Genomic DNA, 24,897 nt, shown 5'->3' with positions numbered 1-24,897 from the left:
TATTATATTAAGGATATATATTGGCGTGGCGGCCCCTGGGGTTTGCTCGCCCTGTGCAGGTGCACAGTTTGTACATGCCCAAGGCCGCCCCTGCTGCCCAGCCCTGTACTAGGTACGTGTGACTTTTAAGGCTCAAAATAGCGACTAATATGCTGAGCTCGAAAGCACTTCCAGCACGTTTTTCCTGAATTGTGGGCCTGTTCCCTCTCACAACTCGCACCTGCTTTCAGTATCCCGCCTGAAATGTTCTCTCGTTAAACAGAACACCCTGTGGGGAAATACAATCCCCCAAATTTTTTTTTAACTCTTCCTTTTCCCTCTTTTAAATTGTTGGCATGTATGCTGCTCACCTGTCGCCTCTCTGACAACCTTGATGTCTGTTGGGGATCCGAGGCCAGACCGCAGCAGGACATAGCTGACAATCTTCCGGTAGAGGCTCTCGAGCTCTTCCGCTGAACGGGCACGGCAATCCGTGATTTCTCTACTCACAGGGGCCAATCTGGACTCCAGAACTCGGTGGTGCTCATCAAGAAATTCACCTGAGCGTCCCAGAAAAATGCAATGACGTCACTTAAATGAAGCTTCATATGTACAATTGCAATTATAAATCCGGCTCTTTTACTGGCCAATATGTCAAACCTTGATTTCTTTGCACAACTACCTATTCGCAAATATTTCTTTAGAGGGAACCAAAAAAATATCCAAAATGTCTCAACTTTTTTTTAAATTAGGGATAAAAGTGCTACTACAATTGGTAACAAAATGTATGGTGTGCTAGCAAAACCCTCTTAGCAGCGAGAAAACAGAATCGTAAAAACATATATATTTTTGTTCACCACACTTTTTGAAATTTCTAAGTAGTGGTCAATGTTTTAATTTTTTATGTGATTGTCATGAGTTGAACGTTGGAAGCTACACATTTCGTAATTATAGACAAAATACTAAAGTTAGCAAGTGGTCATTGTGTAGGTCGCTAATGATTTTACAAAAGATTTCATTGAAATTAAACAACAGTAAGCAGGAACAAACAGAGATAGGTGACAATATTTTCATCTGCTGTCGCGAACTACAAAAATTACACACTGTTATGTCTGCCAGACTCTTCAGGTTGCAGGGATATATTGTGTTTGAAGGTTGGCCAAAAACATGCGATACCTAAAGTCATTAACCTAGCTGCAGCTTAAAACAATTTATTATGATCTGCTAACCATGCATCAGTTCATAAGGTAAAATATAATTAATGGAAAAAAAAGAGTATAACGGAAAACTGCATTTTTTAAATGTGCCAGAGAATATGAATTTAGGATCTGTGGATACTCGTACAACTCTGTATTTTTGGAGTACCCGTAATATTACGTGATTCAGAGGGCATTTTGGACATTTGTTTTTTTGCTTTTTTCTTGTACACTGACTTTGGAACAAAAAAATGAGAGAATTCAATAGATATAATATAATGTCTACTATTTTGAACTTACACACTTCTCCCCATAAAAATGGAACCCCGCTTATGTGGGTGGACTACCACCTATCACAAGAAAGGCCCCAGAATGAGGGGGCGGAGCTAGCTCGGGAATGTGATGGCAGCCTGAGCCCGGAGCTCGCCTGAGTCATCGAACTATACATTAACTATCCTGCAGCAGTAGCGGTTTCTGAAACCCCGGAGCTGATTGAACGGTCTGGCCCCGAGATTTGTGACCTGCAGAGAGCATCCTGGCTGAGGAAGAGTTTGCGGCAACTAGACCGCAGATCCTCGACCCACAGTGGTGGTGGCAGCTGGGTTGCGCGACTTGACGTGCGGCCGGACTCTGCCCTTTGAACCGCGGTCGGCGGAGCGCTGCGGCGCGGTGAGCTGTGGGGCGCCGCTTGCCTGGCGGCCGGCGGGTGTGTGCCGGAGATCTGCTGACTCTTCGGAGGACCTGCTGGTGACCCAGAGAGCTTACCAGAGTTGCTGTTGGGAGAGTGAGGGGCCGCGGGACCCAGCTGCGAGACACGGCGCTGGATCCTTGATGACATCACCTGGGCCCTGTATAACGGCGCGGGGAAAGTGCTGGTGTGGCGGTGGATTGCGGTCTCCCCGGTTGGGCAGCTTGAGCGCACGTCGGGGGCTGGGGCCCACTCTACTTACCCCAAATTGATCCGGAGCTGTGGCGGCGGCTTGGTGATCGGCCTGAGCCTGTCAACAGTTTTGGGTTGAGACACAAAACAGGCACGCTCCTAAACCCCCCTGGGGCCTGGCTGTGTGGAAGGTGGTGAGCTGCGGCCTGCACGCATGCACTACGACCTGCGCAGATTAAGGACTGACTGGGTGAGACCTGTAACAGGCCTACTGCGTTTGTGAAGAGACATTACATTTATAGCTTTGGTGCCCTCCCTACTGGGTGTCTGCAGGCGGTGTGTCCTGTGGGCCATCGCGCACTGGTGGCATAGGCAGGTCTCTGCTGGGGCTGAGCAGCAGGCGCCCTGGACAGGGGGGCTGCGAGACAGGATTGGCCATAGCAGTGGATTTGACTGGGCGATCCCGAATTGGAACCTAACCTCTTACCAGGCCGGGGAGCGTGTGTGACTAAGCATCTAAAGGGGGTTGGCACTCCCTGGAACTATGGGCAAAGGAGATTAGACCCAGACAAAGCTGGCCTTTGACCAGAAGGGTGCTAAATCACACGACCCTGCCCCTGATGGGGGCACTAAAATGCCGCCACCAGCACAAGAAGATGCCGAATCGGACATACGTAGCATCCTGAGGTCAATGGAGAAGTCTCTGCAGAGTGGCATCACATCCTTGGGCACAAAAATGGACGCCCTAACATATAGGACGTATAGAATGGCAGAACGCCTTGACAAACACGCTGAACGGCTGGATATGTCCGAAAGGCGCTTAACGGAAGTCGAAGAGGCCCACACCACCCTTGACGCCGACCATAAGCAGCTGGGAAAGGTTCTGCGTGTCCTACAAGACCAGACTGAAGACATTGAAGCACGCTCCCGGCGCTGCAACCTGAGACTCATTGGCCTTCCGGAAACGACGGCCACAGGAAATATGGAACAGTTTGTCGAGAAATTGTTGCTGACATTGTTGGAAGACGATGTCTTCTCTGCAATGTTTGTGGTGGAGACCTCTGGGGCCTAGACCTCCGCCAGGTGCTGCGCTGCGTCCGATAATTGCGAAGCTACTTAACTACGGGAATCGAGATGCGGCCTACGTGTTGCTAGGGAGAAGAAAATCTTGCGGTATGAGGGATCTGAACTGTCTCGAGTGCAGGAGGCTCGCAGACACTTCGTTCCACTCAAGAGGCAGCTCTGGGATATGGGTGTGGACTATGCCAAGCTGCGGGTAAATAGGCAAGGGAGATCACATATTTTCACGGACCCTAAGATTTTGCAGCAAGCCATTAAGAACTGGACGAAAGAATGGAAGGGCAGCCCGGAGCAACTACAGCTGGAGGAGTCGGAGGGGTCCGCGCTGGATAAACAGGACTGAAAACCTGAACTGGACGATATCGGGCGGTGAAAGGATCTGGGGACAGTGGGGCAGGGTGGTTATCGTTTTCAGGTCTGTTGTTTCATGGGGAAAATCAAAGTTAGACCTAGGTATAGTGTGTGCACTGCTGATTTACTCCTGGTTCGGACGGGAAGGCTGTGAACTAGGGAATTTGTCTCTGAGTGTTGGCAGGGATTGCCTCATGACAACTGAATTCACAAATCGAGTCTGTGGCCTGAGACACTGACACCCCTCTCTGAGGGTGAGCTGTGATTGATAATTGCAAAGTACTACGGAAGTCTGTTTATTTGTTTGTGGGGGGTATGACGTTTTATTGCTTATGCTGCAACTATGGTTACGATGACACGTTGGAGCCCGGGCCGGTCCTAATTGTTGTTGGTCTTTGTTTCAGTTAGCCACAAGGGGCTACCTCCGCTCACGTGTGCCTGGCACTGTTGTTTCTCGCTCCTCTGTGGGGGTTAAGGTTTGGGGGGTATGGAGAGTATGGGGACTGGGACTGGGATTTAAGCAGCCATGTTGGGGGAGGTCTGCTGTGGGTGGGGGGAAGGGGGAAGATGTGGGGTTTTTCTATAGGTTGGTTGTTTATTAAGCAGACGGTGCATGGCATGCTAGCTCACACACATTCAAGTTACACAATATGTACTGCAAGCATAGTTCATGGCACGTGATGCCCCAGGGATCCGGGAGTGGGTGGGTGGAATGCATGTACTGTCCTGGAATGTTAGGGGACTCAACGTTCAACCTAAGCTAAGGAAGGTCCTGAATTACCCCAATAGACAAAATGTGGCTCTAGCTCTCCTACAAGAGACGCATCTCTCTCAAATGAGCCATATGCTGAGGTTCAGAGGGCTGGAGGGTAATATTAACTCAGCAGGATTCACTACACACGCCAGGGGGGTATAGAGTTGGATTAATCCCAGATCATACCTCACAATTACGATGCTTCGAGAAGATGCGGATGGCCGATATGTCATATCTAAATGCCGGGGTCGGGGCTGCTTGGACCTTCTCCTTGTTAATGTATACAGACCCAACTATGACTGCCCCGAATTCTTTGGGGATATTGCTAGGATTATCAGCCAGTATGGGGACACTCAGATCCTGTGGGGGGGGGGGGGGGGGGGGGGGTTTAATTTGGTCAGGGACCCAGAACTGGATGGATCGGACGGCCCTCCTAGGAGCCCACAAAAGGGGATGATGGACGGAGCGTTTGAGCAAATCGAACACTCAGCCCCAGTCAACTGATGTGGGTTTAATCCATCACCATTCTTTAGCTCACTCCGCCACCCCAGTTCAGACATGGCCATATGAAAATCATTCTAACCCTGTGCCTCATGAGAACAGTCCAGCCCGAACTACAAAAATCAAGTCTTCCCTGGACCGGAAACAAGCATCCTGGGACCGGTTTCTGGCAATTCAGCCGTCATCAGCCAGGCTAGCTTGAATCCAGTGGCAAAGTGAGCAAGGGACCCACGTCTGAGCATACCCTACCAACTTAGGGCGAACAAAGTGATACAAAAGGGGATGATAGACGGAGCGTTTGAGCAAATCAAACACTCACCCCCAGTCAACTGATCTGGGTTTAATCCATCACCATTCTTTAGCTCACTCCGCCACCCCAGTTCAGACATGGCCATATGCAAATCAGTCTGACCCTGTGCCTCATGGGAACAGTCCAGCCCGAACTACCAAAGCCATGTCTTCCCTGGACGGGAAACAAGCATCCTGGGACCGGTTTCTGGCATTTCAGCCGTCATCAGCCAGGCTAGCTTGAATCCAGTGGCAAAGTGAGCAAGGTACTCACGTCTGAGCATACCCTGCCAACTTTGTACCTCCTAGGAGCCCAATGGCAGCTGCAAGAAAGCTGGAGGAAGTACTGGTGTGTTTGTACGTGTGTGACGTGTGGCGAACGAGGAGTGGAGAGAGAGGGGGTTACACACATTATTCGGCGTACCATAACCATGGTGGCATGGATGGCATCTACTTCACTGATTAACCTGGTAAGGCAATGTACGGTATTGCCACGCACGCTATCGGACCACTCACCACTACTGCTGGTCTTAGACCCACCTAGGAAGAGCCTGCCGCCATTCACGTGGAGATTCCCTCCATACTCCTTACTGGGCCTGTTATTTAAGGAGGAGATGGCTGTTGCCATTGAAACCTTCTTTGACAGTAGATAGTTTCCAGATGGTCTGGGAAACGTTTAAAGTGTACATTGGGGTATCGGAATGGCAAAGCATTCGGGCGTGCTTAAGGCTATTCGGAAGACACTGGCTGATCTGGAAGGTAAATTAAAAAACCTAGAGCAGCAACGGCTTGTTGGGGGTGATGATACTATAGATAGGGAGATTAAGTCTCTACTTGAGGAATATCATGACGCTGCTGATAGCGAAGTGCAGCACCTGGGCAAGTATGCTACAGCACGCTCATACAGGAAGGGAGAGAGGCCGGGGTCTGTCCTGGCACGTGTAATGAAAGCTCGGCGCAGTAGGACTCAGGTATCTGAAATTAAGGCGGAGAGCGGTGAGCTATTGACGGAGGAGGTGGCTGTGGCTGAACGCTTCAGACGGTATTATGCAGAACTATACAGGTCCCGGTCTACAGTGTCGGAAGAGCAGATTGTGGAGTATTTGGAGTATATTCAACTCCCTTTTCTTCCAGATAAGCACAGGGAACTCCTAAGGCACCCGATTGAGAGGGAAGAGATTATTGAAGTTTTGGGTGGCATGAAAGCTGGTAGTGCCCCAGGGACTGATGGTTTAACAGTTGCTTTCTATAAGGCCTTTTCAGAACAATTACTCCCACACCTTGCGGCCCTGTTTGAGGATATGTGTGAAATGGGTACCATGCCCCCGTCAATGAGGGATGCCATGCTGGTTGCCATCCCTAAGCGGGTAAGGCATTGGATGAATGTAGTTCGTTTCGCCCGCTCCCCCTTCTCAATGTGGACACTAAATTGTTTGGCAAAATATTGGCCACTAGACTTGCACTGATGTCTCATATCCTAGTCGCTCAGGCAGGATTCATTCCATCCAGAAACTTAACTTATAATATTTGTACGTGTTTGGCACGATGCAAAATGTCCGCCAGGAAAACAAAGCGGTGGCTATTTTTCTGGATATGGAAAAAGCATTTGATTCAGTGGAATGGTCGTTTCTAAGGCAAGTGCTGACGAGAATGGGGCTCGGGCGTTTTTTTTGCAACTGCTCGGTACTCTATATTACAAGCCCACGGCCCGTGTGCGAATAGGGGACCTAGTTACTGCCCCCTTTCACATTACTAGAGGCACCAGGCAGGGCTGTCCCCTATCCCCGCTACTATACGCTCTGTTAGCGCAACCTTTAGCTTCTGCCCTGCAAGAGTATCATGGTAATGAGGGTATCGGATCTCCGACGTTTAGAATAATAGTATCAACCTATGCTGATGACATGCTCCTGTATGTGAGAGAACCCGAAGACAATTTGGCGTCAGTTATTAGGGAGGGAGGTGGTTAGCTTTGGGGCGTTGTCGGGACTGAAGGTTAATTGGGAAAAATCGATTGTATTCCCGCTTACGCCAGCCACCACAGCATTTGCTATGGAATACCAACTGCAATGGACTGAGGAATCAGTTCGACATTTAGGCATCAGACTTCATACCGATGCTGACATTGTATTCAGAGAAAACTATGGCACGGCCATCTCTAGGCTGGAAGACGATGTAGAGCTATGGTGTCGTCTCCCTCTGTCCTTAATGGGACGTATTTCCATTATGAAGATGGTAGTCCTGCCTAGATTCCTTTTCCTTGTCATGAACATTCCCTTGGTGCTTCCGGGCACCTTCTTCAAAAGGCTTAGACAATCCATGCTAAAACTGTCTTGGGCAGGTAAGCAAGCTAGGTTACAGTGGGGAATACACACACTTCCATACCATTTGGGGGGGTCTTGGCACGCCAGATTTTGAATTGTATTATAGGGCGGCGCAAGGAGCTCAACTCCATGCTTGGATCCACGGTAAGGCTGACATCCCCTACCTACGTATGGAAAGACTGTTCGCGAATCCGATGCCTTTGCCGGCGGTAATTATGGAACCAGTTGACCGCAGGACTGGTATCGTGGACTCCTTAAACACTACTAGGCATGCTTGGCACTGGATCCTGCAGAATCAAGCAGGTGCATTACTATATTCGCCTGGTCTGTCTATTGAGTGGGTGAGATGGCTAGATCCTTGTACAGAAAGGGGCGATATTATGGCATTGCGCGCATTGAAATTGGTGGTGGCAGGGGACCTCTTTCATGAGGGGATGGTTCATACCCCAGAGCAAATTATAGGGACTGCAGAAGGTGGCACACTTTTGAATAAATTCCACTTTCATAGGGTGAGGGGGGCCCTCCGTGCACTGTTGGGTGACGATATGGAAGAACCTCCAGAGGTACTTGAGTTAACAAATGTTATTAAATTCACGTCCCCCCGCAAAATGATCACAGCTACTTACAAGATAGCAATGTCACACAGGGCACATAAATACACTGTGGCTAGGCTTGCATGGCAACGAGACTTGAATGTTCAGCTGGATGACGATACGTGGTACTACTGCTGTATGAATACTAGAAAAACATCTCTCCATGGCAGGCACAGGCTTGTTCACTTCAAATATGTTCATAGGACATATTATAGCCCTGAAAGGCTATGTAGATATGGCCTACGCGAGGATGCTGAATGTGAAAGATGCCACTCTGCAACAGCTGACTTTATGCACCTGGCATGGTTGTGCCCGGGAGTTTACTCCTTCTGAGTAGGGGTATTCGAGGAGTTGGGAAGGGTGATGAAACTGAACTCACACCGGATCCACTAGTGGCACTCCTGGGGTACACCAAAGCGCTGCCAAAGGCAATACACAGGTTGGTTGACATGGGGCTGCTTATGGCCAAGAGAAGAGTTGCTCTGTGCTGGATGGGAGGCCCGTCCCGACGCTGCAGCTATGGTCCCGGGACATGTTGTACTGCTCTACGCAGTCGGAATTCTATAGTGAACTGCTTCCGCCCAGGAGCCGACCAAAAAACTTTTGGGGTATATATTCTTCATACGTGTAGGGTGCAAAGAGTGACAGTGGAGGAGAGACAGCGAATGTGCGTGACATTAGTGATGCAAGTGCTGAAGAGCCTGCTGGAGTTGGCTGAAGCCTTGCGCTGAAGGCTGACTCACTCGGATAGGTGGGACGATACAGATGTGTGGGTTGTCTAAGGAGTATGTGTAAGCGTTGAGACCACAAGCAAGGTGGATATGAGGAAAAGTACTTGTTTTGAGAGCTTAGATTGTAGCAGGTTAAAAGGAACACATCTAGGAGTGCCACTTCACCGCTATCCAGCTGGGAGCTATTTGCTTTTACCCCCTATTGCAATGTTACTTTTGCTTTATAGATTACCGCCGACAGCCCAATCTGGGATGTTGGCATAACGGCTGTGTAAGACAATTAGTGAACGTGCTAGGTGCAATTTGTGATGTTGAGCTGAAAGCACTGTGCCATGACGTGTATTTGTCTGCTATTACAATAAAATAAAGAAAAAAGAAAGGCCCCAAAATGCAAGGTGGAGACATCAAGATTTTTTCTTTCAAATGTTATCATTCTTGGGGTGGGGAGTGCTGCAGTATTTAGGTTTGGGGACAGCAGCACAGAGGGGAAAATACCAACTTCAGACGTTTCTGAAAACTAGAAAACATGGTGAGTCTGTGGTGGTGCAGCTGTGTGGATTACACTACTTCCTACCCAGAATGCCCTGCAAACATCATGCTTTACCTAAAATCACAGATTTTCCTCACATTTCTGTAATGGGAAGTTCCCGAATCTGCAGGAATTAACAAGTAACCCATCTTTCCCACATTACTCGTGATAATTACAGTACCCACTTGTGTGTGTGGACCTATTGCCTGAGATAGTAAAGGTCCCAAAATGCAAGATGGAAACATCAAGATTTTTCCTTTGAAATTCAATTATTCCAAGTGATATGCATTGCTACAGTATTTGGGCCTGGGTTGGCTGGCACGTAGGGAGACCTAACAACCCAGACACTTCTGAAAACTAGACACTCAGTGGTGAGAGTTGCATGGATCCCACTAAGGTTTTATACCCAAAATGCTGAGAAAAGGCAAATATTCACATAATTTTCTCACATTTCTGTGAGGCAAAACTCTGGAATCTGCAAGGATTGTAAAAAAGTCAACATGATCAGTATTCCCACAACTATCCTGCTTGAATAGAGTACTACACATTTGTGGGCGGACTTATTACAAAGGCCATGATTACAGTTTCAGTCTGTTCCCACAATGTGTGTTAGGTCCATCTCCAAATGTGGGAAACATTTTTTTCAGGAGACTTGTGGAAATGTAGGAGGGTAAGACATTTGACATTGGCTAAAAGGGTCTGAGATTTCAGACACACAAATCAGGGGAAATTTGCATCTCTTGATCCATACTTTGACTGCTGCGGAGCATTCTGGGCAAAAAGGAGTTCACGGTTCCACACAAGCCACATCAACCGGGACTACACTGAATCTCTAGTTTCCAGAAATTCCCAGGGTTGACCAGGTTCCCAGCAACAATTCCAAATAGCAAGTGAGAGGAAATTAGGATTTGAGCATAGTTTTGACATCTGAGCTGGCAGAAAAGGGGTTAACCCCTGTCACGGCATATTTAGCTTCCCAAATATAAACCCTGGTTTATAATGCGGTTTCTGCACACTGTGTGTGCAGATTATGGGTATGCTGGGGGTCAAGAGCACAGAGGCAAGAGGGAAGGCCTAATGCTAGGTAGGAGAGAAAAACATTGCAACCCAGTTTCTCTACAAAATACTTCCCGGTGGGTGTAGGGCTTTTTTGACCATCTGTAATGGGCAGACTGGGGGTAAATCTTACAATCTTTGCCCAAGAGGGGCAAAAGAACTGTCTAGGGCATGGAGAGGCCACCAGGTGCCAGGAGAGAACACCCCTCACCAGGTGCATTTTTAGGTTTTGCCTGGGGCACGGGGCTCCTAGCTCCGCCCCCAGGAGAAATCTTATGTTTCTACAGTGTACTGCTTAGTCCCGCCCTCTGTTCCATTGGCTAGCTCCATATATGGAGGCTAGCCATTGGAACAGAGATCTGTCCGTCATGGCCGGACCAGATCCGTGGGCGTTCCTGCATTTTTTTCCCTCTCCACCCTTTTTGCATCGTCATCGGGCGGAGTTTCGTTTTTTTTTTTGGTGTTTGTTTTCGTCATTATGCCGACCACGGCCGCCGGAAGAAGTCCAGGTGAATGCCTGTTCCCGCCCCCCCTCCCGCTGACTGTGTGCTGTTCCCGCCCCCCCGTCCGTGTCCGACCCCCCTCCCGCTGTCCGTCCCGCCTCCCGCTGTCCGTCCCGCCTCCCGCTGTCCGTGTGCCCGTAGGTGCTTGTTGGTATTCTCTGCAAGTCCTCTGTCTTCCAGTGCAATCCCGTGGGACCGAGCAATTTCTACAGCATACAGCGGAGTGGCACGAGGCATCTGACTTTCTTCTGCTTGCTTAGATTAACAGGGCCACGTTTGAGCCCCTGAACATGGAGCGGCCGAGACGTCACATTCAAAGCAGTTCCTCACGGGATCCCGTTTGCAAATGACTCCGATGAGGCGAATGACAAACACATACATGGCTGAAATGTATTTAAATAGTTGAGAGGCAGAGAGCTTGGGAAGAGCGAAAATATGTAATATTTATTTGAAGAGAGTTTTAACGAAATGTCCATTTTCTAAACATCTCTCAATTTTTTAATCACATTTCAAACCTCTGCGCGCGCACGCACGCACGCATGCAAGCACACACACACACATCATTTCACCGCTCAAAGCAGTTTCTCGTATAGATGGCCACAATTCCCCTGAAAACAAATCAGCAGCTTTTGCCCCTAATCTCACTGCCTCCTAACTGGAACAAGCTGCGCTTGGAAGAAATCCTGCAACTACAATGTATGTGACAAGAATAACAAAAATGTAAAACATATGTCAAAGTAAAAGCCAGCATTGGACACATTTTTCCTGCCACCTTATGCTTTTGGGTTTCAAAAACTATGTTTGCCTGCATCTCAATAAACCAAATTAGAAGCTCTTTCTCAGCAGTGAAGACCATGGTTCGCACACAAATAATTACCAAAACAGTTTTTAGACGATAGCCCTTGACAACCATGGGTTGCTAGCCCTCTGATGTTGAGTCGCCAAGTGCTGGAGGAGGAAACTAAGCAAATATGAGCACAAATTTGAACAGGGAAGGAAATACATTGAAATGGTTTTCTTTTATTTTAAAGTTGAAGGAAGCAGATGGACATATTAAGTTTCAATTAAAGACTGACTTTACTGAGACAAAACCAAACAAAACATTTCCTACAATCGTGTATAACTAAAAAATGAAAAATGTGATTCCCTATATGAAGAAGCTGTGCTAATTTGGGGTGATTTTATTTTGTTGCTGTATATTGATGCATGCCGTCTATTGTACTTACAAAACCATGTGGTTCCAGCACAGTCCGATGATTTAATAACATGCTGCCCAGTGGGCTGCAGACCAGCTGTGCAACCTCAGATGTAAAAAGTGACAAAAACATCGAGTTTTCTCAGTGAAAAGAAATATATTGATTGAAATCTCCTCCATGGTTCATTAGACTAAATGCTGTGCCAGCAGGGATTTTCCATATGGTACAATGATGGTTTCCTGTAAGGTGATACCTCACTCAAAATCTATGGTAAAAGGGTTAATGGCAGAGTAATAAATCATGCAACAAATGATGCATTATGAGACTGGAGACTGGGGAAATTTGTATTGTAAAATAATGAATAGGTTGTTCTTAATATAGCTCTAAAGACCATACTTCCACCATTTCTAAGCACTGTAAGCGATTAAGTATTATTATTACCCAGTTTAATAGTATTCAATTTACTGGCCTGGGAAAGAAATAATAAAGTCAGAGCTGGGCTTGACCTAATACTAATCTATGTGGGGGTGTGGCAGGTAAAGAGTCTTATTTTAATTAGAGGCGCGGGTGAATGACACTTATAAACGAGAGCCGGGAGAGGCTGGCAGGGAAAAGTGGCCATGAATATTCTAAGCCATAGCTTCCTATTGCATTGACAGTACACATTCGCAGAGCTAGGGGCTCGGGTAACAACCTTGGTCCCAGGTCTTGAGGTATCGTTTACAGACCAGTGACGTCTTTCAGTTTCACTAGAAAAATTGTCGGAGTCCGTGCTGTTAATATTTTCTTCTATATTTTTCGTTGTGTGTGGCTGGTGGGCTTTACTTGTCTTTCGAAGGACAGGTATGTGTGCTGCCAGACATTAAGGGCGACCAGATGACTCCATGTCACAGGGATGCAACTTATCGAGTTCTAGTTTTGAGTTCACATATCCGTGCCTCCATTTTAATTGAGCTAGTTGGACCAACAGACCTGAGGACAATGATGGGTCAAAGCAAAGTCCATGAATAGTCAAGTGGTGTCCCAGTGATATGGAACCATCTGGTCACTTGGTATGTGCATGGATAGCTGTGATTATAGTGTGTTCCTGCCCTCACACAGTCCCATTCAATCTACCTAGCTGTGCAGTGTTGCTGTAGTATGCTGCGTGTTGTCTGTGGAAAGGGATATTTTCTTTTGAAGAAATAAGTACTGTTGTGATCTTAGTTAATTCCTTTACAGGTTGTGATTGATTACTTGTGGTTCAGTGATACCTAGCTATACGGTATATTGCATCTGAGTTTGATATGTATTCAGTGTTAGTTATGTTTAATGTGTTCTGTTGGTGGTGTTTGTTGCTTTAAAGAACAGTTGTGTGAGCCTCAACTTAAAAATAACAGTAACAACACAAACATCTTCACGACGTATACGCACAAGTGCAGGTGTAGTATTTGTGTACTTGTGTACCATTTATGCAGGTGTGTCCCAAACTGTGAGTGCAGCCCCCTGGTGGGTACTTTGTTGGTTAACAAAAGTCCTAGCAACAAATAAAGATGAATTCAAATGTATTTCCGAGTGCAGAGTGACTGCAGAGTGCTAGGGAGTGCAGAGTGACTGCAGAGTGCTAGGGAGTGTAGAGTGACTGCAGAGTGCTAGGGAGTGCAGAGTGACTAGGGAGTGCAAGGGAGTGCAGAGTGCAAGGGAGTGCAAAGTGACTAGGGAGTGCAGAGTGCAAGGGAGTGCAGAGTGACTAGGGAGTGCAGAGTGACTAGGGAGTGCAAGGGAGTGCAGAGTGCAAGGGAGTGCAGAGTGCAAGGGAGTGCAGAGTGACTAGGGAGTGCAGAGTGACTAGGGAGTGCTAGGGAGTGCAGAGTGCAGAGTGATAGGGAGTGCAGAGTGACTAGGGAGTTCTAGGGAGTGCTGAGTGACTAGGGAGTGCTGTGCAGTGCTAGGGACTGCAGAGTGACTGCAGAGATTAAGCTAATGGCAATGTAAATGACAATGCCATTTATTTATCTGTTTTCAAAACCAACACATAAATACAAATTTTGTCATTTACAATGCCAATAGCTCTAACTTTTCCAAAGGCGAAACCATTGCATTGTAAATGCTTGTTTTAACTCTCCACATGTAATCTCTAAAGTCTTAGAGGCTTTCTGCCGCCGGGAGTGGGCAAATTAGATTAGAGATAATAGTCTGAACTGCCCCCAGGGAGTAGGAAGACTGCCAATAGCACGGGGTGGATGGGGAGGCCAAATGACAGGCCAGGCCAAACTCCCACTCCTTGTCTCAAACAAAATACTCCCTGGTACCTAGTAGTGCTCTCTTTCCCCATGGAGTGGGCAGTTTGGGCGTAATGCCCCAGTGTGCCCATGTCGGGGCGAGAGAAAGACTGTTGGGCACTTGGTGTGTGGGAGGGAGCAACTGACAATGCCTAAGAGGCCGTGCCTCTCAACTGACATCATTGGTATCTAGTGGGCGAATCCCTGCTGAGAAATGGCCATCCTGCAGCAATTCTCAAGCAAGGACCCACTACGCTGAGTTACTGTTGGAAAAGGAAGAGTCTCCTCTTTTAAATGGTACTTGTACGTTTGAGATCAGTGTTCGGAAGAGGTAGTAGGAGACTGAAATCTGCCTAAAGGCTCAAATGCTTTTAGTTACGCAAACTGTGACATCACCATGCATATCGTAGTGCACATCACTGTAAATTTAAAATTCTGGCTGTGAAGGAAGCTCTTCCCTTGCAGCCAAGTTGGCGGCCCTCAAAGGGAATTCCTCTGATGGGAGCACCTGATGGATTTCTTGCCCTTAGTGGGAGAATGTGATGTTCAAGTCCTCTACACTGTGAAGGTAGTGCAGAGGACATGAACATAACTTTCTGTGCTATAAAAAAAGCCTAAACGATCAGAAATGAGGGCACTTGGGAAATGAGTAAGGAAAAGGAGGAGGATTTAGGGAGAGATGGGTCAACGTTATTGAAGGGGTGTGGGGCAGCTGAAGGTTGTGTAACAGGAATTTTATGTGTCCTACTTGTGCTCATATAGCTGGGTCTGTTGAGGCGGGCAACAATTGAGTCATGGAGTTCCACACCACTGTTTCTTTTATACTGTAAGAAAGTGCCCCTTTTGCATGGTTGCCCCCCACTTTCTGCCTGACATTGCCTTGATGTGCCCTGGGTCCCTGCCGATCAGGTTCCCCGGGACTGTGCTCTTTTCCAAAACTGTACCTTTGTACCCACATTGGCACATCTTGTAAAAGGTACCAAGGGCATTGTGACCAGGGAAGGCCTCTAGGGTCTGCAGCACCTATTGTGCTACCCTTAAGGACCTTGCACCTTAACACACACACACTACCATTGCCGGCTGCGTCTTTTGGTGTAGAGAAAAGTGAAGAGTCGACATGGCACACATCAATGTGCCTGGGACCCTCTAGTAGGGTGCACTAGCCTCCAGGTGAGGGTACAGTTGCATGAGCACTGTACCCCTACAGTGTCCACGTCCATTCTGCGACCTTGTAAGTGCAGTAAAGCCATAAAAAGTATATGGTTTGGGAGTGGTCATTACGAACTCCACAGCTTCATAATGGCTTTACTGAAACCTGGGAAGTTTGTAGCAAACTTCTCATCACAATAAACCCACATAGACGCCAGTGTAAAATGAACTCTGAGGGCATCTTAGAGATGCCCCCAGAAAAACGACCAGCCCTGGTGTGGTTCCTGAATGGCTGCCTGCCATTTGCCATCACTGGGTTTCTGGACCTCTAGGTAGAGAGCCTCCGCTCTCTGGGTGCAGAAACAAAGCCCATGTGGGCAGAGGTGCCATGCCTCCTCCCCCAAGATGGGCTGGGTCAACAAAGGGAAAGCTTCAAAGGCCTGCCGCCTTTGTAGGCTGTCTCTACCTTTTGCCCTCAGCAACTGGCTCGTACCAGTTCTGAAACCCACCTTAGGCGGGAAAATCAGCAGCAAAACCAAGCTAGGAGGAGAGGTGTGCCCACCTTTGCCAACCCCACCCTTCAAGTGGAGGAGGCAAGGTAAAGCACACATCTCAGTCCCCTCCAGCTTGAAGATGAGGGGACCCTGCCAATTAGAGAGAGGCTCATGCCCCTCTCACACAGAAGAGTGGCATAATAGGGGATGTACTCACCCCAAGGAAGGGACTGATTGGTCCCGACCTGCACACCCCTGTAAACGCCCCTAACATTAGTGTTTAGGGGCAACCCTGAACCATGCCTCCTCAGATTCGAGGAATAAAGAAGAAGGACCGAAGAGGTGTGCTGACCCAGGACGAAGAAGACACCAACAGCTTTGGCCCCAGCCCTACTGGTCTTTCACAACTATGACCTTCCTAAAGCAGAAACCCCGGTGTGTCCAGCAGCCAGCAGCCCCCAGAGCCCGGAGGACCTGCCTTGTACTCATCTTAAAGACTCTGTCTCCCGTGAGCACCGAGGTTGCTCAACCAAGACTTCAAACCCAGAACCCAGATCCAGGCCGCTCCACAGTTCTGCACCCCTCTGCACCAGACGCCTACGGCCCGAATTCGAGTGGCCCAACACCATGAGGAGGTCTCTCCAGCGATCCTGACCTGGTATCTGGTGATCCCGACCTACCTCAAGGTTCAAGCCGATGCCTGCAGCCTGAACATGAAGTGTCCCCCCTGACAGCAACCGGAGCTGGTAAGAAGATCTGATGCCAAAAGACACCCTTGCACCCGACACCCCAGTGCCTTGGGTGGCCCAACTAACAGTGTCCAGGCATCCCCCAAGAACACAACCTATCTCTCCAGCCGTTGGTCGCCTTCAGGAGGCCTCCCCGACTGAACCTGCAGTATCTTTTTCAAACCAAAGCTCTCCATTGCAAATCACAGGGCTCCCGATGTCTTCTTGGTACTCTGCATCTGGCTGCCTCCGTGTCGTTGGTGGCACAGTTCCTGAGCTAATTATTGGCCCCTCCTGTGCTGGTCTTAACCCCAGGAGCTTTTCTCCTACACCAGAGTAACCTGCTCGTAAGCAGACCCTGACCGAAGGCCGACTTAGCCCCATTGGCTAACAGTGGGCTCCTGCACTCTGCAACCGGCCGCCCCATTGCTGCTGGGGGTGTGATTTGAGTGCCTAACTGAACCTTGGGGAACCTTGGTTCTAACTCCCAAAAACTATTCATGCAGGTTGTTTACTTACCTGCAAACCGATAACCCTTTTTCCCTATAGGAACCAATCTTATGAATTTGTGTTCCCAAAAACGTCTGTGTTGAACTGTTTGTGTGAATGCAAAGTAACTGAATTTCAAACAAAAAAGAGTCTTACTTACCTTTGCATTGTAGCATACATGGGGTGATAGCTAGGGATATCACCCCGAGTAGTCAATGTAATCCAAAAGTAATCTAAAGTATTCCAAAGTAATCTCAATGTATTTTAAACTGTTTTGAAACAAATACAAACCTGTAACAATTGCAATGTCATACACAGCTGCATTTCCTTGTAAAGGTTTGCATTTGAAAGTATATTTCACTTACCTGTGCCATGTCCTGCTTGGTTCTAGAAATAAAATGTAAGTATACCTTTTTTATACTTACCTAATTGGTCGGGATTCTGTCTCTCAGTGTGTGCAATCAGACTTGTTTGAGTGAATACAATAAATGTTCACCCTCCTGATAAGCCTAACTGCTCAACCACACTACCACAAAGAGAGCTGTTATTGATTATCTAATTTAGCCTCTGCGTTTCCTCTGGGGATCCCCTGGACTCTGTGCACTTTATACCTTACTTTGGTAAAGTTGTGGATTTGGGGGTCTTTTGGGGGACCACCCAAAGGTGCAGGGTCACCCTATAGTCCACGGGTCCGAAATAGAAACTGAGACCAACACTGGAGCACAGAGAGAAAGGATATTTATTACAATCTCATGAGAGAGAAAGCATCTACAACAGACACCCATAGCTGTCTGAGGAGGCAGTCTGCCAGGCACTTTGGTTCCACGTCTTATATGCCCTTCATCCCCACCCCGCGTGTACAGTAAAGAAAGAACACCATGATTATGCAAAAGGGGGGATGTGTACAGTAAACGATGAATACCATAATTATACAAAGGGAGACGTGTACAGTAAAACAATGAACACTATAATTATAGGTCAATCTGATAAGTTAGCAGATGGTCACTGTTGGGCCCCTGCAGGGCATAGGTGAAAAGTATGTTTAAAGCATGTTTATACAACAGATAGAGGTCAATCTGATAAGTCAGCAGATGTATTTTATTTGCGGTATTTATAGAGCGCGACACTCATCCCAGGGGATATCACGGCGCTGTGAAGCAAGAGGGACTACTGAAGGCATATGCTGAAAGGTTACGTTTTGAGAAAGAGATGTGTTTTCAGTTTTTTTCGGAACTGAAGGTAGTTTGTGGTGTGTCTTAGGTCAGTAGGTAGATCATTCCACCTTTTGGCTGCCAGGTAGGAAAAGGCGCGACCGCCTGTTCTCACTTTATAGATTCGTTTGGGTTTGGCCAGGGCTGATTGACTCGACCATAGATTCCTATTGGGAACATAGAACTCGATTTTCCCTTGAAGACTTGTGGGGCCAGTTTTATGTAGAGCTCTGTGTGCATGGCTAAACAGTTTGTAGGCAGACCTCTGGCGCATTGGAAGCCAGTGGAGTTTCTTTAGGCATTCCGATGCCGAGTCCCGTTGCCTTTATTGCAGACCAGTTTGGCCGCCTGATTTTGCAAGACCTGTAGGCGGGAGAATAGTTGTTCATTCATCCCTTCGAATAGTGCGTTGCCATAGTCTAGGCGGCTGACCAGTAGGGCATGTGTGACTGAGCGTCTACAGTCCAGGGGTATCCAGGGAAATATCCTTGCGAGGAGTTTTAATATAGCAAAACCCTTGCCCCAGAGGGAGCGGACATGATCCTTCATGAACAGGGCGTCATCCATGATGATTCCCAAATTTCTGGCGTGTTGTTTGGGAGTGGGGGCCAATCCCAGTGAAGGTGGCCACCATGTGGCGTCCCACACACGTTTGGCTCCACCAAACAGGAGGATCTCCGATTTGCCAGCGTTCAGTTTTAGACAGTGGTTGTGCATCCATTGGGCCATCTCGGAGAGGCAGTCATGTAGCTTTTTTTTGGTTATCTCGGGCTCTTCGTTCATGGCCACCATCAGCTGTGTATCATCTGCGTAAGAGCAGATGCCAATGCCCCACTTTCTTCCAATGTCAGCCAGAGATGGAATATAGACATTGAAAAGAGTGGGGCTCAGTGAGGCCCCCTGAGCAACCCCGCAGCCGATGGGGTTGGGTTTTGAGTGGAACTGGCCCATATGCACTGCCTGGGTGCGATTGCTTAGGAAAGATTGAATCCAGTTCAATGCTGTAGATTGAACTCCTTTACTCAGGAATATGTTCAGCAGGCAGTCGTGGTATACTGTGTCAAACGCCGCTGACAGGTCAAGCAGTATCAGTGCCACAGCTCCACCTTGATCGGTGGAGGATCTGATACTGTCCGACACTGCCAGCAACGTTGCCTCGGTGCTGTTGTTAGCTCTAAAACCAGTCTGGGAGGGATCCAGAAGAGAGTTGTTTTCTAGATACCTAGTCAATTGTACGTTGACTAATTTCTCCAAGGCTTTGGAGAGGTAAGGGAGCTGGGAGATAGGTCTATAGTTCTCTGGATTGAAAATATCAGATCCCGCTTTCTTCAGAAGGGGGTTCACGGAGGCGTGTTTCCATGCCTCAGGGAAGATAGCAGTGACTAGCGATTTACTAAAGAGTTGAGTGACAAGGGGGCAGAGCGTGGTTGCGATTTTAGAGAACACGAAGTGGGGACAGGGGTGCGAGGGGGAACCGGATTTGACTGTGTTCAATACCGCTAAGACCTCTTCTTCAGAGAGTGGTTCAAAACTGGTTAGGCGAGGTGCATTGCCTAGGTCTGGTTGGTCTTTGCATCTTTCTGATGAAATGACAGTCTTGCAAGGATTGTCTGGGGTACTGAAGATATTTTGGGGGGTGAAGGTGGAATATATTTTTTTGATTTTATCAGAAAAGAAGGTACTAATACGCTCACAAGCCTCAGTTGAAGGGGTGAGGGTTTGTGAGGTGCTCGAAGGTTTACTAAGCTCCTTTACTATTCTGAACAGTTCTTTAGCTGAGTTACTGTTCTCTTGAATGCGTTGGGTAAAATAGACCTTCCTTGCATCTTTAATGGCCGAAATATATTGCTTCCGTTTGTTGACATAATTTAGTCTTGCTTCACTGTCTTTCTTCTGTCTCCATAAATGTTCATTTTTTTGGCATTCCTTTTTAAGATTTTTTAGGTGGGGAGTGTACCATTTCTCGTTATGTTTTTTTTCCTGAATTCCCGCATGGGGGCTAGTTTGTCTAATGTTTGCCGTATTCCGGCATCTAATAGGGCGACGTTGTTACAGACAGGGGAATCGTCCGGTGGTGTAGCGTCCGCCTCACAGAAATAGTTCTCAAAGTTTGATTCATTGATTAGCCTCCAAGCTCTATTGGAGGTGAGTGGGGCTGTTTTAGGCTTCAGAGGTTTACCAGGAAGTTTAAATGAGAAGGATATCATGGAGTGGTCTGACCAGGATAGGGGGAGGATTTCTCTTATATCGGTGGATTCGATGTTGGTAAATAGTAGGTCTAGGGTGTGGCCGGCTAAGTGTGTGGGACCCACTATCCACTGTCTTAGTTGGAGAATTCCCATGTCATATTCCAATTGGGAGGATCCTGGGGCATCCGTTTTCTCGTAGTGGATGTTGAAGTCACCAACAACCATGTAGTTTTTGTTTTTTAGACAGAGTGGTAGCAGTTGATTCAATAGTTTGGCGCCGAGACTGGCTTGTTGTCCTGGGGGATTATATATAACTGCACCGGCTATGATGGTGAGGCCATCAAAAAGTACTTTGAATGGTAGGGTCTGATGTTCAATGTAGACAGTTGTAGGTTCGTAAGGCATGTTAGGTAATCCCTGAATATCACAGCAACTCCGCCACCTTTTTTGCCCGGTCTATCTTGTGTAATGATTTTGTAGTTAGGGGGAAGGGCATTTGCTAGGTCTGGAGCACTGGTTTCAGATAACCAGGTTTCGGTGATGAAAACCAGGTCTGGGGTCTTGGATATGAGTAGATCCCAGATGTCCAGGGCATGTTTAGGTAGGGATCTTGCGTTGAGATATAGACAGTTCAACGCAAGATGGTTATTTTCGGGGATTATGTGGTAGTCTGTTGGGGTTTGACTCATGCTGGACCATCGACAGGCGAGGCAGGAGATGGGTCCATAGGATAAGCCTGGGCCAGTTTGGGTACAGGGATGTGGTTTTGTATCCGTATTGGCTTTGTTAAAGGCCAATAGCTCGCTGCGCGAGTAGCGAATTGGTGTGGGCAGAGTTTGGGTGGGACCAGTAGGGGGTATAGCCCATAGTCCCGGCCGGTCACGGACGGGCGCAGACAGGCTCGCATTTGGCGCGCCTTCGGCACGCCCGCTGCGCTTCCGGTAAATGCACATTAATAAAGAGAGGAAAGGGGCGTGGCCTCAGAAAGTGAGCGTGGCCCGGGGATCGAGCGCGCAATGGTGGCGATGATTGTTCCCTGCCTGCAACAGCGTGGGAATCCGCTGTGCAAGAGACTTTAAGGCAGTTTAAGGGAAAGTGCCCAGGGGTGAGTGAATCGTGAATTAAAAGCAGCAAGATACTACAGTTTTTAAAAACACACACAGGGCATACTCTCCCGGCTTCCGCCTCAGGAGTGGTTCAGTGATTCTGGCGCGCTAGTGAGTCAGCGCGACTTTTTGAAGATTCGGTGGGCGTGGCCTCAGAAAGTGGGCGTGGCCCGCGTATCGAGCGCGCGATGGCGGCGATGATTGTTCCCTGCCTGCAACTGCGCTGGAATCCGCTGTGCAAGGGACTTTAAGGCGGTTTAAGGGAAAGTGCCCAGGGGTGAGTGAAACGTGAATTAAAAGCAGCAAGATACTACAGTTTCTAAAAACACACACAGAGCATACTCTCCCGGCTTCCGCCTCAGGAGTGGTTCAGTGATTCTGGCGCGCTAGTGAGTCAGCGCGACTTTTTGAAGGTTCGGTGGGCGTGACCTCAGAAAGTGGGCGTGGCCCGGGGATCGAGCGCGCGATGTCGGCGATGATTGTTCCCTGCCTGCAACAGCGCTGGAATCCGCTGTGCAAGGGACTTTAAGGCAGTTTAAGGGAAAGTGCCCAGGGGTGAGTGAAACGTGAATTAAAAGCAGCAAGATACTACAGTTTTTAAAAACACACACAGAGCATACTCTCCCGGCTGGTAGTTGTTGGGCCCCTGCAGGGCATAGTGCACAAGGTGAAGACGATAAGCATCGGGGAAACTCCCTGTCCGACTGGTTGAACATGTGTTGGTCAGTTTGTGGTCAGGCAAGAGCACGAACAGGGTGTGTATGTCTTTGCAGGAATGAGGCAAGTCAAGAGTGAAGCCGCAGAGCATTTGTGATACAGAGAGAAGGTCAGTAATGAAGGGTGAAGCGCAAAATGGCAGAGCGAATGGCAAGATAACAGACATGCTTTTCCACAGAGTACAAAATGGCTGAGCGAGTGTCAAGATAAAGAATACATTTTCCACAGTCCCTCCTGTTGACAGGAGCGAAGCTGAAAGTCTTGAGGCATTGTTCCAAACGTTGGTACGTGTGAATAGTTGGAAGACTGTCTTATCTTCTGTTGTCCTTTTACTCTTTTTAAAAGTTTCCTGAGGAATAATGCAGAGCCTCAGTTGTCATACCTGTAAACAGAAAAAGTAACTGTTGGTGCCTGCCTTCAAGTAATTTGAGAGGTTACTAGCACTTCTATTACTTAGGCACTTTCAATATGAAGAAAACAAAAGTGTTGAAGAAGGTAAAGATGTCTGTTGTCACAACTTGTAGACTGAGGGGTTGGGCGGTTGATGTTTCCAGAAGTTCTTTAGGTGATGTACCCTTTGGGACCGCTTTCATACTCTTCCTTTCCCTACTGTGTTGAGCACGTGAAACCTTTCAGTATGAACTTGAGATTCAATTCTCACTTGGTTGTTTCTGAGAAACACATGTAGTTTCTGTGTAGCTCCTAGCCCCTTGCGCAACCACTCAATCACATGTGAGATGAACGCCAATCCATTGTCAGAACCAAAAAAACATAGGTACTTTAAAGCGCAGTATGAATTCTTTGAGGAGGCATTTGGCAATCGTTTGTACATTGCAGTTCTTGGATCGGTATGCCTCAGTCTGTGTGCTGAACATGCACACAATAACCAACAGATACTTGTAGTTTGAGTAGGGGGCATGCTCAGAAAGTCCATTTAATGTGGAGAAGATAATTGGCCTGGGGCAGTGGAAGTGCCCTTTCCAATTTAAACTTTGTACCAGAGCATGCACGAGGATTTTCCTAGATGACGTTGGTAGGGTGTCCAAGGTACATATTAAATCTATACTCACTGTATCCCAAAACAGTATACTATGAAGCACAGTTATTCGATGCACACTGTCCTTCTGTATTTATATATACTCATATTCTCATTACTAAACCTCAATACATAAATGTATTCCTACTATATATTATACATCCTTAGTGGTCCTTGGTGAATGCACTGCATTTAGAATGCATTTTAGCACATTCCACCATACAATGTAATTTGTTACAACAATATTCTCTTCAACTCTGAAGAATCTAGAAATAAAAACATTAATATACATACGAGGAAGTTACTTAACTTCGGTAACGATATATCTGTAAGAAACAGTAGTTAGTATTAGATTCCTTACCTTAGAATATCCCCAGGCGTCAGACTGGATCCGGAAATGTTTGCGTAGCAGTACCCTTGCTCGTCGGTAGGCGTCGTCTGCGGCTCCGCGTCTGTCGTTGGTGTCGTGGGCGCCGTGATGACGTAGTCGGAGTACTTAGACGCCGCCTCCGCGAGCTTACGTCAGTTCTTAGACACAGCTTTTCCGCGCCAGAAACGCAGAGCCATGTTAAAAACCAACACTGGTGCCATTGAAACTAGGGCCCTGAAAGGGGATGACCTTAACCCTAGATATTGGTTCGCAGAACGGCGAGGATGGGTGGGGCGGTAAGGAATCTAATACTAACTACTGTTTCTAACAGATATATTGTTACCGCAGGTAAGTAATTTGTTCATCTGAAAGAAACAGGTTAGTTTTAGATTCCTTACCTTAGAATAGATACCCCAGCAATACCAACCGCCGTGGTGGGTCTGCGAACCAATAATCACACCAGAAAGTCCTGGAGGACGGAACGGACAAAGAAGCAAACCCTCTGGACTTGGCTGTCCAAGCAGTAGTGTCTTGCAAACGTGTGCAGCGATGCCCACGTAGCTGCCTGACAGATGTCCTGCAAGGGGACTCCCCGGCCCAGGGCAGTGGTAGCCGCCGTGGCCAGAGTGGAATGGGCCCTCAGCCCAACAGGAGGCTCCTTCTTCGCCAAGGAGTAACAAGCCTTGATACACAAGACGACCCACCGAGAGATGGTCCGCTTGTGCACCGCCCGACCCTTCTTTGCGCCCACGTAACCAACAAAGAGTTGGTCATCCACCCGGAACTGGCGTGTGCGATCTATGTAGAACGAAAGCGCACGTTTTGGGTCCAGACGGTGGAGCCGCTCTTCCTCTTTTGAGGGGTGCGGTGGCGGAAAGATAGACTGCCCGATGTGGAAAGCCGTGACAACCTTAGGCAGGAAGGAGGGTCTAGTCCGCAACACAACCTTGTCCGGATGGACAGAAAGGAAAGGAGGTTTGGATGAAAGAGCCTGGAGCTCACTCACTCTCCAGGCAGAGGTGATGGCAACCAGGAAGGCAGTCTTCAGAGTAAGAAGGCGGAGAGGACAGTTGTGAAGTGGCTCAAAAGGAGCGCACATCAGATAGGTAAGAACAAGTTTCAAGTCCCACTGAGGCATCACAAACGGAACAGGGGGAAACATGTGAGTGATGTCTTTCAGAAAACGAGT

General features: G+C 47.9%; 1 protein-coding gene across 1 annotated transcript in view; it reads right to left on the bottom strand.

Annotated features, from left to right (window-relative positions):
• Positions 1-24,897, bottom strand: part of CFAP206 (cilia and flagella associated protein 206) — a 473,657-nt gene that overhangs the window by 348,942 nt on the left and 99,818 nt on the right. Inside the window, exon 5 of the mRNA XM_086926596.1 lies at positions 351-539. Within this exon, the coding sequence (XP_086782722.1) occupies positions 351-539 (189 nt within the window). The remainder of the gene's footprint in view (positions 1-350; positions 540-24,897) is intronic.

Source organism: Lissotriton vulgaris, chromosome 6 (assembly GCF_964263255.1).
Source record: "Lissotriton vulgaris chromosome 6, aLisVul1.2, whole genome shotgun sequence".
NCBI lineage: Eukaryota > Metazoa > Chordata > Amphibia > Caudata > Salamandridae > Lissotriton > Lissotriton vulgaris.
The sequence above is the reverse complement of the archived record's forward strand: the minus strand, read 5'-3'. Positions and strand labels throughout refer to the sequence as shown.